Below are 12,741 nucleotides of genomic sequence, written 5' to 3' on the forward strand. Positions count from 1 at the left end.
AGGTTTTTTCAGGCAGTTTTCATGCTTTCAGTTGTCTTCTTTGTACCAGGTTATGTTAATTATGTTGCCTGATACAGAGAGGAAAGAATTAAAGTGAGGCACTGCTGTCATACCGTGGAATTAGTGCTGTATGCTGGTTAGCACTATGGTGCTTGGAGACAGTCTCTCTCACCTTGAACCTGGCCCTGTCACTTAGGTGATCTTTGAAGTAACTTCTTTCTCTGTTCTATGGCTTCCTTATCTTATAATATAACCTATCTCATAGTTACGAGAATAAAATGAATTGATATGGAAATCACTTGGAATACGTCCTGATACAAAGTCAGTGCTAGGCACTTTGGTCCATGACGGGTAGGTGCTTTGAAGTTTGGTATGGTTTCGATATATTTTGCATTTCTAAAAATTTGAACATTTCGTTTCAAATTGCTCTTCACCTGCAACGATTACCTTTACTAGATCTTTCCTCAGCCACTTTAGTGAGGCACGCCTCCTAGAGGCCACAAGTGAAGCTTATTTCGCTCTTGAAAACCCTAGAGCTCTCAGTTGGAGGGTTGGTGTGGCTTTGACCCACTGCTTCTGATGGACCGCTACTTCTTCCCTCTGAGCCTAATCTCCTCTAATTTCTGTAGCCCCCGGAGCGATTTCTGCGTGTGTGCATTCATGCATTCTAGTTCCAGTTATTTTGCGGGGCGCGGGCGGGGAGGAACTGAAGGTAGAATCTGTCTTTACTGGGCTTGCCGTCCCATAGGAAAAAAAAAAAAAACGTACTGTGCATAGATGGGCAAACTAACGTTCATCTTTTAGCTTCTACTTCCTCATCTGTTAAAATGGGGGTAATACAACCTACCTTATAGGGCCGCTGAAAGATTAAACAAGAAAAAACAGAGCCCCTAATAGTGAGCCGGGTGCAAAACGAGCTCAGTAAACGCCTATTCCTCCGCTAGCTCGAGTCATCAGTCTAGCCCTGTGGGTTAAAGCTCCATACCCTTGGGAGCGCAGAAATTTCTGCCGCTAGCCTTCCGGTACCCCAGTTTCAATCATCAAAAGCTACCGGCGGCACATGCAGGAGGTGCAGCGTATAATTTGGAAACGCAAACGATCGTATTTAAATAATTTTTAGGAGCAAAATGGGTTAAACGTCCTAGGAACCCAGGAGCGCCGCACGGAGCATGCGCAGGGCGCGCGCGCGCGCTGGGTGGGCGGGACGGTCGGGGGGCGGGCTTTGTGGTCCCGTTACTTCCGTTTCCGATCCCATATGAACTCTCCCGCCATCTGAGAACGGCGTCTGTTGGTTTGTGTTTTTCGTGTTTTGTGTGCTTGCAGGTAAGAGGGTCTCCTGCGGCTTTAGGACGGACAGTAATCTTGGTGTTGAGGCTTGCAAGTGGGGAAAGAAGGGAGAGCACTTTGCCAGCGGTGGGAGCCGAAGGATAACATGGTGGGGTGGGGGTATTGGGTATTGGTTGGTTGGGGCAGAGACGCAGGTGCCAGCGAGTTGAGGAGAGAGAAGCTTCGCCGAAGGGCTCGGGTAGGATGGAGGGGGGTAATTTTTTTAAGGAGCTTGTGGATGCTTCCTACAGGGAGTTCGGAAAGACTGGATTAGGAAGACCTGTACTGTTTCCCAGGGTCATGAGATAGGAAGTGAGTAACTGGTCCTGGTCCATTAAGTCTCTTCTCTGGAAACCAGAACCTACCGTGCTTTCCTCCAAATTCACGATTGCAACCCGTATAAAATCTCATCTTCACTCTTGGGACTGCAGAGGTGCAAGGGCGGTGGCACACAGGCAACATAGCCTGGTTTTGATGTTGCCGGAAGTTACGACCACCACCTGCGTCTCACCTTGCACACACGGCCCTCACTCGCATTACAGAATTGTTACAGGTGTGTTGTAGAAAATCTGGAAAATACAAAAAGACATATTACCCAGGGATAACCACTGTTAACATTTTATGCATGCCTTTCAGTTTTTTTCTGTGTATACGAAGTTATTTTTTGCATTTGTTGTTTGTTGTTTTCAACTCCACTTGCCGTTATTTTAACCATTTTATGTTTCCTTCCAAGGTCACAAGATGCAGTTTTCTGGAGGAAAGCGGAAGAAACTGAGGTTGACGGGTGACCAAAGGAATGTTTGCTACCCTCACAGCCTTCAGTTTTACTTGGAACCACCTTCTGAAAGCATATCTTTGCTCGAGTTTGAAAACTTGGCTATCGATAGAGTTAAATGTGAGTGATACTTGAATTAGAGTTGGTACGTTCTTGAGAACTTCACTTAAAATTTGGGGGAATGAATGAGAGTAATTTATTTCCTTCATTCAGTTCATTCAAGAAATATTTATTGAGGGCTTGCTGTTTTATTTTATTTTTTAAAGATTTTATTTATTTATTCATGAGAGACAGAGAGAGAGAGAGAGAGACAGAGGCAGAGGGAGAAGCAGGCTCCCCTTGGAGCAGGGAGCCCGATGCGGGACTCGATTCCGGGACCCTGGGATCATGACCTGAGCCGAAGGCAGACGCTTAACCGACTGAGCCACCCAGGTGTCCCGAGGGCTTGCTATTTTATATACTGTATAGTGTATATTGAGTGCCACTATATTCTAGGTTGGGTGGGGATTTTCAGATGAATAGTGTAATTCTCATATTCATTGAAGTTGTATTCTAGTACGTAGATACACACATCCAAAATAATAATCATAATTTAGTATTTTTTTTTTTTTCAAAGATTTCATTTATCCATTTGACAGAGAGAGACACAGAGAGAGAGGGAACACAAGCAGGGGGAGTGGGAGAGGGAGAAGCAGGCTTCCCGCCAAGCAGGGAGCCCGATGCGGGGCTCGATCCCAGGACCCTGGGATCATGACCCGAGCCGAAGGCAGATGCCCAACCGACTGAGCCACCCAGGCGCCCCAATCATAATTTAGCATTTTAAGTGTCTTATTAGAGGTAAATAGTGGTGCTCTTGAAACAGAGGTGGGAGTGATTTAGGCTGATTAGGTAAGACTGCTTAGAGAAGTTGAAATGTAATCTGGACCTCAAAGGATGAATAGAAGTTTCTCAAAAGAAAAGTAAAAGCTTTTTTCAAGCTGAGATAATGGACTGTACAGAGACTTGGAGGCACGAGTGAGAATGTTATATTTGAGGGAACAGTGACAAGTTTAGGTTAGGTGGAGAAGAATGGATAACCAAGGGCATTTTGTGCCAAGCTAATGGTGTAATATCGGGGCATAAGAAGGATGTGGCGGTTGTACTGTGGGCCTGCTTATCCTCTTTGTGTTAGTGAAAGAAAGAAATAAGCTGGGCATGAACTGAAACAAGTAATAACAGTGTTTTCTGAGTTTAATGTTCCAGGATATCCTTGTGGGAAAATCAGAAGGTAAGGTAAGATACTGTTAGTCACTTTTAGAAGAGCAGAGTGACAGGGTGTCTGGGTGGTTCAGTTGGTTGGGCAACTGCCTTCGGCTCGGGATATGATCCCAGAGTCCTGGGATCGAGCCCCGCTGCAGGCTCCTTGCTCAGCGGGGAGCCTGCTTCTCCCTCTCCCTCTGCCTGCTATTCCACCTGCTTGTGCTCTCTGTCAAATAAATAAATAATCTTAAAAAAAATATAAGAGCAGAGTGACAACAGCTAATACAGAGAGGGAGCGCTCAGTGCTTGTTGAGTGAAGAGTGAAGACAAGGGAGAAAAGGGTTTTAGGAAGCTTAGCAGTGTCGGATGCTTCATAGAGATTAAGATGATGATTGAAAAGTGCCCCTTGGGTTTGGCACTTACGGAGTGAGATGGTGAAGGCCTGAACTAAGGCAGTAACAGTGTCAGGGATAGGAAGGGAGCCATTTACTGAGGAGGTATTCCTGACAGGATTTGGTGATTGTTTGGATATGAGGAGTGAGGGGGCAGGTGAGAATGGCTGAAATTCCATTTTGGATGATCTGGTGGTTAGAAACTGTGCTAGTGGAGATGGGGATGGCAGGAAGAGGGGCAGGACGGAGGGGAAGAGGATTAGTTTAGTTTGAGATACCGTAATGAGGTGCCTGTGGGGCACAGGTTTATGTTCAGGATTCATTTTAGAAGTTTTGCATTCTTGAATTATAAAAATGCTTTTCATAATGATGGAAGTAGAATTCATCTAAGGAAGGATTGACAAGGTGCTTTGGGAACCTTTGAACAGTTATGTGCATCTATTCAGGACAGTTCATTTGGATCATTGAAGGGTTTTGCTTCTTCACTGTTGGGTCTTCTCCTCTACTTCCATCAGTAAAGGAAGGGCTATTTTTTCTGATGAGTCTCTGCTGAGTAAATGAAGCAAACTGACAGCTCCACATGAGGGATGCAAACGGGTGCTTAATTTTTTTTTAATAACACACTTGAATTCCTCAACAGGGGTGGCTCAGTACACAGTAATGATCCCCCATCCCTCTCCCTCTGTTTGAGAATCCCTGGTATTAGATTATGTTATAGGACATGTATATTTTCTGCATATGGATGGAGATTATTTTCCCATAAATTTATGTAATTTGTATAACGTAGTTGCAGAAAATAAAGCCATTACAACTTGTCATCTTTTAAAAACAAGTAATTATGGGATTGCTATTCATAGACTTTGTCTTAGTTTTTAAAAATTATCTTGCAATCATACATTTTTTTCTTCTGTTTTAAAAATATTTTCTAGTGCTAAAAGCAGTTGAAAATCTTGGTGTGAGCTATGTGAAAGGAACTGAGCCATACCAGAGTAAGTTGGAGAATGAGATAAGAAAGCTCAAGTTTTCCTTCAGAGTAAGTAAAAGTGGGAAAGAAATGTTCTTCAGAAAAAAAAAAAAAAAAGAAATGTTCTTCAGTTTGTATATATTTATATAGTGAGTCTTGGTTGTGGAAAAGATCTCATATTAGGCACAGGGCTTTAAAAAAGACTAGCATAGACTCTGCCTGAAGGGATATCTGCAGTCCATTAGGGGTGATTGACATGTAGTCAGATGATTATAATATAGCAGGGTTTCTCAACCTCGGGACTATTGACATTTGGGCCTGATAATTCCTTGGTGCAGGGAGTGTTCTGTGCACTGTAGGATGCTCATTAGCATTTCTGACTTCTGCCCAGTAGATATCTCCAGACATTACCGGATGTACCCTGTGCACCACAGCATGAAGGGTGCTGTTAAATGCGTGCTCCAGGAACGCCAAGAGCACCTACAATTACCCAGCTCACACCGGGGAGGTTTGGGAAGGCGTCCCAGTTCCAGGTAGTGCTGGAACCGAATCTGATACATGTGATCCGATTTTTATTTTGGGGAGATGACTGCCAACAGCAGATTGAGTGGGCCTTGTCTGGTAGGAGGAAAACCAGTTCGCCTGGAAATGATGAGACTGAATTGAATGGGGAGAAGAGGACTGATATTAAAAGATACTATGAAGGTCGAATGAAAAGATTTTAGTGACTAATTGCAGGGAGAGTTAGGAATGACACCCGGGTTTCTGGTTAGGACAACTAAGTGGATGGTGATAGTATTTTGAGAGGTAATGTACAGGAGGAGAAGCAAGTCTTAGAAGGAAGATATTGAGTTCTAGACATGAATTTGAGGTGCTCATGGAAATGCCTAGTGGATAGTTGGTTATACATTCAGGTTGGACTTTGGAGACATCTGGAGTGGAGGTATGGATTTAAGAGGAAGGTTGCTATCATCAGGAGGAGGAAAATATTTGAGTGAGATTATGGCGGACAGGATGTGAAGAATACCAATATTTAAAGTAAAGTAGAATTGGGGGAGTCTGGGAAGGAGATTGAGAAGGAGTTGCCTGAGAGGTAGGAGATCATCGGGGATAATAGTGGCATGGTAGCCAAGGAAGGCTGGAGTTGATATAATAGTGATCATGGTGTAAATACTGATATCATAGCAGTAACAACAGCAAGCGTTCATATTATGCTTGTTTACTGTATCCCAGAGATTGTTCTAAGGACATTACATATATTAACCCATGTAATCCAGTTAACAGTCTTATGAGGCAGGTACTCTTGTCACCCCTATTTTATAGATAAGGGAATGGAGTTATTGATAAGCTACCTAACTGGCCCAGCTTATAATTTGGTAAATGGTGGAGCCAAGATTCAAATCTGGACATTTTGTCTCCATGGTGGTACTCTTAACTACATAATTTCAGAAGGTTAGGATCATGTAAGATGAATTGTACAGAATCCGTTTGGATTTATCAGCTCTGTGGGGCCTTGTAGATAGAGGCAGAAGCCAATGATGGCAGTGTTTGGAGGAGAGAGGTGGGTATGGGATATGTACTCTTAAGATGGCTAGCTGAAAAGACAGGGGAGAAATAGGTCTGAATAAAGAAGAATTTTTTTTTTTTTTTAAAGATTTTATTTATTTATTTTACAGAGACAGAGACAGCGAGAGCAGGAACACAAGCAGGGGGAGAGGGAGAGGGAGAAGCAGGCTTCCCGCGGAGCCGGGAGCCCGATGTGGGGCTCGATCCCAGGACCCTGGGATCATGACCTGAGCTGAAGGCAGTCGCTTAACCAACTGAGCCACCCAGGCGCCTCTGAATAAAGAAGAATTTATAGGGAAAAGAGAAGACCTACACGACAGGAGATACTTGAACATGCCTATAAGCTGAGCAAAGAAATCTGGAAGAGAAAGAAGAGGGGAGTTTGAGAGAGCATTTGATAAATCAAGATCCTTAGGACAGAAGAGTAGATGGGTTGCATGGCTTAGGTTTAGGGATTAGCTTATATAGGAGGAGGGAGAGATCTTTTGTCCACAGAGTTGGAAGGGAAAGTAGTACGGTGTGGATGCAGAAGCTTGGAGCTGAAGGAGTTGGCCCGTGGCCTTTAATTTCTGTAAAGTAGGTGAAGTTACCTGTTGGGAGAGAAGGGGAATTGGTGTGGTAGGGAGCTTGGGTCAACTAGTAAAGACTGAAACAGCATTTCTAAGAGTGAGGAAAGATGATTATGTCTCAAATCCCTGTTCTATTGTCATAAGCGTTGTGACCCTGGAAAAATTATATTACATCCCCGTGCCTCAGTTTCCTCATCTTTAAAATAGGGATTTGGTAGTGCTTACTTCATAGAGATTTTTAAAAGGATTAAATGGGTTAATAAGATTAAACATGCTTATAACAGTGCCTGGTTCCTCATACGTGCTCAGGACTTGTTCCCTCTTAACTGTGTTGGACTTGAATAAGGATTCCTTGGTGCTGTAAAGGTCCAGTTCATGTTAGAGGTTATGAATTTTTAATATTCCAAATTCTCAATAATTGTGTATTTTTTTGCTCAGAGGTTCTCAGTGTTTTGGGAATAGGACTGTAGAGTGTAGCTGTAGATTTATTTAAAATCTCGGTTTTGCCAAATGGTTAAATGAAAGCAGTTGAGGGTTGATGCAAGAGGTGGTTGAAGAGGTGAGAGCCCTGGGTATGGGCTGGGTAAGAAAGGAAGTTAGGAGAGGATTTGATAGGAAGAGAGAGTGGAGTCCAAACCCAGGAGGTTTTGTTGGTATCAGTTCAGTTCTCATTTCATTTGATTGCTATCTTACATAAAATGATAATTATCTTGGAAAGCAAATTATGAAATTTGTATTTGAAACTTTAACTACCATTGGCTTATGATGACTCTGTAATTCTTTATACTTCTTAACCATTCCAATGCATTTATCTTACTCATGTGCCATTATTTTTAGGAAAACTTAGAGAATGAGTATGAACCCCGAAGAAAAGATCATATTTCTCACTTTATTTTACGTCTTGCTTATTGCCAGTCGTGAGTATACATTTATGCTCTCATAGTTGAATCTGGTATTCTTGGGTTATAAATTGGTACAGGGGAAGCTGACGTGTATTGTACTCAACATTGAAAAACTCAGAATAACATCAGAAACTGGCGATTGATGAGTTGAACACCGCTGTAGCGAATTGTTTGAAGCCAGTTTACTAAAAATATTGAAAAAATTCTAAAATTTGCCTGTTGAAACACTTGTTAGCTTCATGGGACAGGCTCTTCATTTGGGATTTGAAATTGGAGGGGATTTCAGGAAGAAGAAGGACTTTTGCTACTGTTTTCCCAGAAAAAAATAGTGGCACTATTTATAAGAAATAATGACTCAAACATATACTTGTATTTGGTACAGATTTTTAGAAGTTGAGATCTATGGGCTAGTGCCCATTAGATAAGATCTTTTCCTTTGCTAGTTCGTTTGTTATAATATAGTGCCACCCAGAGGGAGAAGGAGTTAGTTGCTTTTTTTTTTTTTTTAACTTTTTTCCCCTGCATTAATTTTGGCTAAATAGCATACTTATTGTTTTTTTTTTTTTTTCCTGTTTCTTTCTATTGATAGGCTTAGCAAATGAGAATCTTGAGATTGTTTTCTATCACAAGATTATAACTGAGAAATTATTCACCGTGTTTGGTCCTGGAGCTTTTCTTTTGTAAAAAAGCATGTGCATTTTATGTAATTTATGCAGTAAATGAATTGCTGACCATCTGTGAAAGTCACTTTGGGGGAAAAAAAAACTAAATCATATGTACATGCAGTAGTAAAATTATTTTGTGACAACAATAATGCCCATTGTATATTTTATGAATTAATATATTTATATGTTGGCTTTAAAAAAATTGAGGTATACTTGCACATATTAAATTTTGTGAAATTATAAACTATAAAGCTGTAAGCAAAGTTTACTTTCAGAGTTTCTCTGATCATAATCTATTCAGAGATAAAGTTACTTTTTTTTGAGATAAAGTTACTTTTTTTTTTTTTTTTTAAGATTTTATTTATTTATTTATTTGACAGAGAGAGACACAGCGAGAGAGGGAACATAAGCAGGGGGAGTGGGAGAGAGAGAAGCAGGCTTCCCGCAGAGCAGGGAGCCCGATGTGGGGCTCGATCCCAGGACCCTGGGATCATGACCTGAGCTGAAGGCAGACGCTTAACGACTGAGCCACCCAGGCGCCCTGAGATAAAGTTACTTTAAAAAAATTTGCTATTTATTTGGCATTGATGAAACCACCTTAGGCTGAAGGAATATCCCATTTTCTAATGTAAATGACTATTTTGCAGTTAAATGCAATGAATTGTGTTCTTTTATATTATTTGATAATCAGGCTCAAGGTATTCTGTATTTAATTCTTTTAATTTTATATTCATAATATCTCTCCCCATGTTCAGCACATCCCTGGTAGATTGTGTGTGCTGTGTATCTGTACTCTTTATTATAATAGAGGACTTGTATGCTTTTAGCTTCTATCTTTTGGCGTCTTGCTTATGTTTGAATTTTATTTCATAAAGATTTCTTGGATTTAATAATTGGTGGACTTTTAAAATAATATTGGGCTTTTCATTTATGCTTACCATTTCCCTGTCTCCATTTCAGTGAGGATCTTAGACGCTGGTTCATTCAACAAGAAATGGATCTCCTACGATTTCGATTCAGTATTTTACCCAAGGACAAAATTCAAAATTTCTTAAAGGATATCCATTTGCACTTTGAGGCTGTAAGTATAGTTTTGTATCCATCTTCAAATTGTTTTCATCATTCTCCCTTCCTGTTGGCCTTAAGTGCTAGTATTAACGTGTGGCATTCTTTCTCTTTACATTTTCTTCTGAAGTACCTGCCTGAAAGAATAGCTGTTGGCTTTGCACAAGGAACCTTTCCTTTTCCATGACTAGAAGAAAAGGGGCTCCTTAGTACCAAAGTCTCATATTTAGTGACTTTATTAAATATGTGACTTGTGAAAGCACAAAAAAATTTAATTTATACAGGTTCATCTTTAACCAAAATCTTCTAGGCTGAAGATTTAAAGCTAATAATGTATTAAAGGAAATAGAGAAGTGTTAGGTAGTATATATTTCCAGTAATGAAATATAGTTTAGACTTTATTTTAAAAGTCAGTTGGTAAAATCTCTGAGGAGTTGTAAAAATTATTTTGCAGACGAATCTGAATGATTTACATATTGCAACTATATGAAAAAGAAATGTCTGGGATATATTTAGCAAGTGTAAGTATTGTGGGTGGAAATAGGATTTATGTTTTTTAGGATGATCTATGCTGTGGAGGGAAGGCAGAAAAATTCTGTCATGGAGCACTTAGATGTTAGTAGGATTGAGTGAGTCTCCATTTTGGTGTTAGAATGAGTGACTTGAGGCCAAATAAAGTAGAAGCTGGAGTGAAAGACATTGTTCTGAGAAGTGGAAAATATACTCATGGTGTACAGAAACAGTGTGGGTTATTGAGTTGGTGGAAAGAGATGGCATGAAGGGAAGTAAACAAACATTTGATAGACATTTAGTGTTGATTATGTGTGAGGGAAGCACTTTGTGCAGTTTCTCTCCTTTCTAAGAGCCCCATGAGATTTCTATTTTTTTTTTTAAAGATTTTATTTATTCATTTGAGAGAGAATGAGAGAGAATGAGCATGAGAGGGGGGAGGGTCAGAGGGCGAAGCAGACTCCCCGCTGAGCAGGGAGTCCGATGAGGGACTCGATCCTGGGACTCCAGGATCATGACCTGAGCCGAAGGCAGTCGCCCAACCAACTGAGCCACCCAGGCTCCCGCCCCATGAGATTTCTAAATAACATCTACGTGGGCATAGGAAAGTGTTGAGCCTAGATCATCTGACCCAAACCCCATACATTTTCCCTTTTGTCTTTTTTTGTTTGTTTGTTTTTAACTTAGATCCTTAGTGAAGTCCATTATTGCTAATATCACTTACAGTTAATGTATGCTTTTATATTAAAAATAATTTATTTTTTCCTGTTGTTGAAATGAATAGAGAAGGGCACCTGGGTGGCTCAATCAGTTAAGTGTCTGACTCTTGATCTCACCTCAGGTCTTGATCTCAGGGTTGTGAGTTCAAGCCCCGCATTAGGTTCCATGCTGGGTGCTGGGGATGGAGCCTACTTATAAATAAATAAATAAATAGATAGATGGATAGATAGAAATAGAGAAGTGTCCTTGAAGATGTTTTTTATTCTTTTTTTTTTTTTTTTAAAGATTTTATTTATTTGAGAGAGAGAGAGAGAAAACACAAGCAGGGGGCGGGGCAAAGGGAGAAGGAGAAGCAGACTCCTTGCTGAGTAGGGAGTCCCACATGGGGCTTGATCTCTGGACCCTGGGATCATGATCTGAGCTGAAGGCAGATGCTTAACCGACTGAACCACCCAGGCGCCCCTAAAGATCTATTTTTTATTTTAAAATGTCTCAGTGTATTGTCAAGTATAATTTTTTTTAAGCAAAAACTGTTTTTTTTTTTTAAACTTTACAATTTAATTATGTACAGAAAAGTGCATAGATCATAACTATATAGCTCTATGAAGTATCACAAAGTGATTATTACCAAAGTTAAGAAATGGAACATTGCTATCACCTGTGTACCTTGTGCCTCCTCCTATTCACTACCTCCTGTCTCCTGCCTAAAATTAGCTACTACCTGACTTCTAATATCATAAATTCTGCCTGATTTTGAACTTTATATAAATAGTATCATACAGTGTGTCTTTTTCCCCCAGCTCTATTGAGACGTAATTGACGTATAGCATTGTGTAGGCTTAAGGTGTCCAAGGTGATCATTTGATACATGTATATGTTGTGAAGTGTTTACCACAATAAGACTAGTTAACACATCCTTCACCTCACATAATTGCAATTTTGTCGTGGTTATGGTGAGAACATTTAAAATTCACTCTCATGTCAACTTTCAGTTATAGAATACAGTATTGTTAACTATAGTCACCATGATATTATGGCAATGGAAGTGTGGACTCTTTGACCAACGTCTCATTTTTCCCCACCCCCTTGCCCCTGGCATTCAACATTCTGTTCTCTGCTTCTATGTATTCGGCTTTTTTAGATTCTACATTACACATGAGATCACAGGTATAATATTTTATAATACCTTTATTGAGATAGCATTCACATATCTTAAAATTCACCCTTTTAAAATGTACAACTTAGGGGAAGGGAAAAAAAATAAAATGTACAATTTATTGGTTTTTAGTATAATCACAGAGTTGTACAACCATCACCACTATCTATTTTAGAACATTTCATTACCCTAGAAAAGAATTTGAGAATTATCCTACCCATTAGTAGTCACTTTTCGTTTCTTCCTCTCATCCCTTGGAAGCCACTAACCTACTTTCTGTCTCTGTGAATTTGTCTATTCTGGTCTTTTCATATAAATGGAATCATGTAACTTGTGGTCTTGTTACTGGTTTCTTTCACTTAGTGCAATTCTTTTTAAGAATTAAGTATAATCAACATACAGTGTTGTATTAGTTTCAGGTATACAATATATAACAATTCAACAATTCTATACAATTCTCAGTGCTTATCACAATAAATATATTCTTAATCCCTTTATGTATTTCACCCATCCTCCCACCTACCTCCCTTCTGGCAACCACCAGTTTGTTCTCCGTATGTGAATCTGTTCTTTGGTTTGTCTCTTTGTTGTTGTTGTTTTGTTTCTTAAATTCCACATATGAATGAAATCGTATGGTATTTGTCTTTCTCTGATGGACTTATATCACTTAGCATTATATCTTCTAGGTCCATCCATGTTGTTGCAAAAGGCAAGATTGCATTTTTTTATGGCTGAGTAATATTCCATTATATACACACACACATACACACACCACATCTTTTTTATTCATTCATCTATGGATGAACACTTGGGTTGCTTCTATATGTTGGCTATTGTGAATAATGCTTTACTTAGCATGATATTTTAAAGTTTCATCCATGTTGTAGCAAAA

General features: G+C 39.9%; 1 protein-coding gene across 4 annotated transcripts in view; it reads left to right on the forward strand.

The window, feature by feature from the left end:
- The first annotated feature begins 1,214 nt into the window (after positions 1–1,214).
- The window catches only part of PRIM2 (DNA primase subunit 2), a 329,039-nt gene continuing 317,512 nt past the window's right edge, over positions 1,215–12,741 (forward strand). For 3 of the 4 annotated variants that reach the window (XR_010413662.1, XM_064597736.1, XM_064597738.1), the window contains exons 1-5: positions 1,215–1,323; positions 2,060–2,221; positions 4,662–4,765; positions 7,669–7,748; positions 9,359–9,479. Coding sequence is in view for 3 of the 4 variants with exons in the window: in XM_064597736.1 (XP_064453806.1) it covers positions 2,068–2,221; positions 4,662–4,765; positions 7,669–7,748; positions 9,359–9,479 (459 nt within the window). In the remaining variant the exon portion in view is untranslated. The remainder of the gene's footprint in view (positions 1,324–2,059; positions 2,222–4,661; positions 4,766–7,668; positions 7,749–9,358; positions 9,480–12,741) is intronic. The other variant, XM_064597737.1, reaches the window with a different exon arrangement.

This window comes from Mirounga angustirostris, unplaced genomic scaffold, assembly GCF_029215605.1.
Source record: "Mirounga angustirostris isolate CCGP_5_RB_7025 unplaced genomic scaffold, mMirAng1.0.hap1 SCAF_8, whole genome shotgun sequence".
Classification (NCBI taxonomy): domain Eukaryota; kingdom Metazoa; phylum Chordata; class Mammalia; order Carnivora; family Phocidae; genus Mirounga; species Mirounga angustirostris.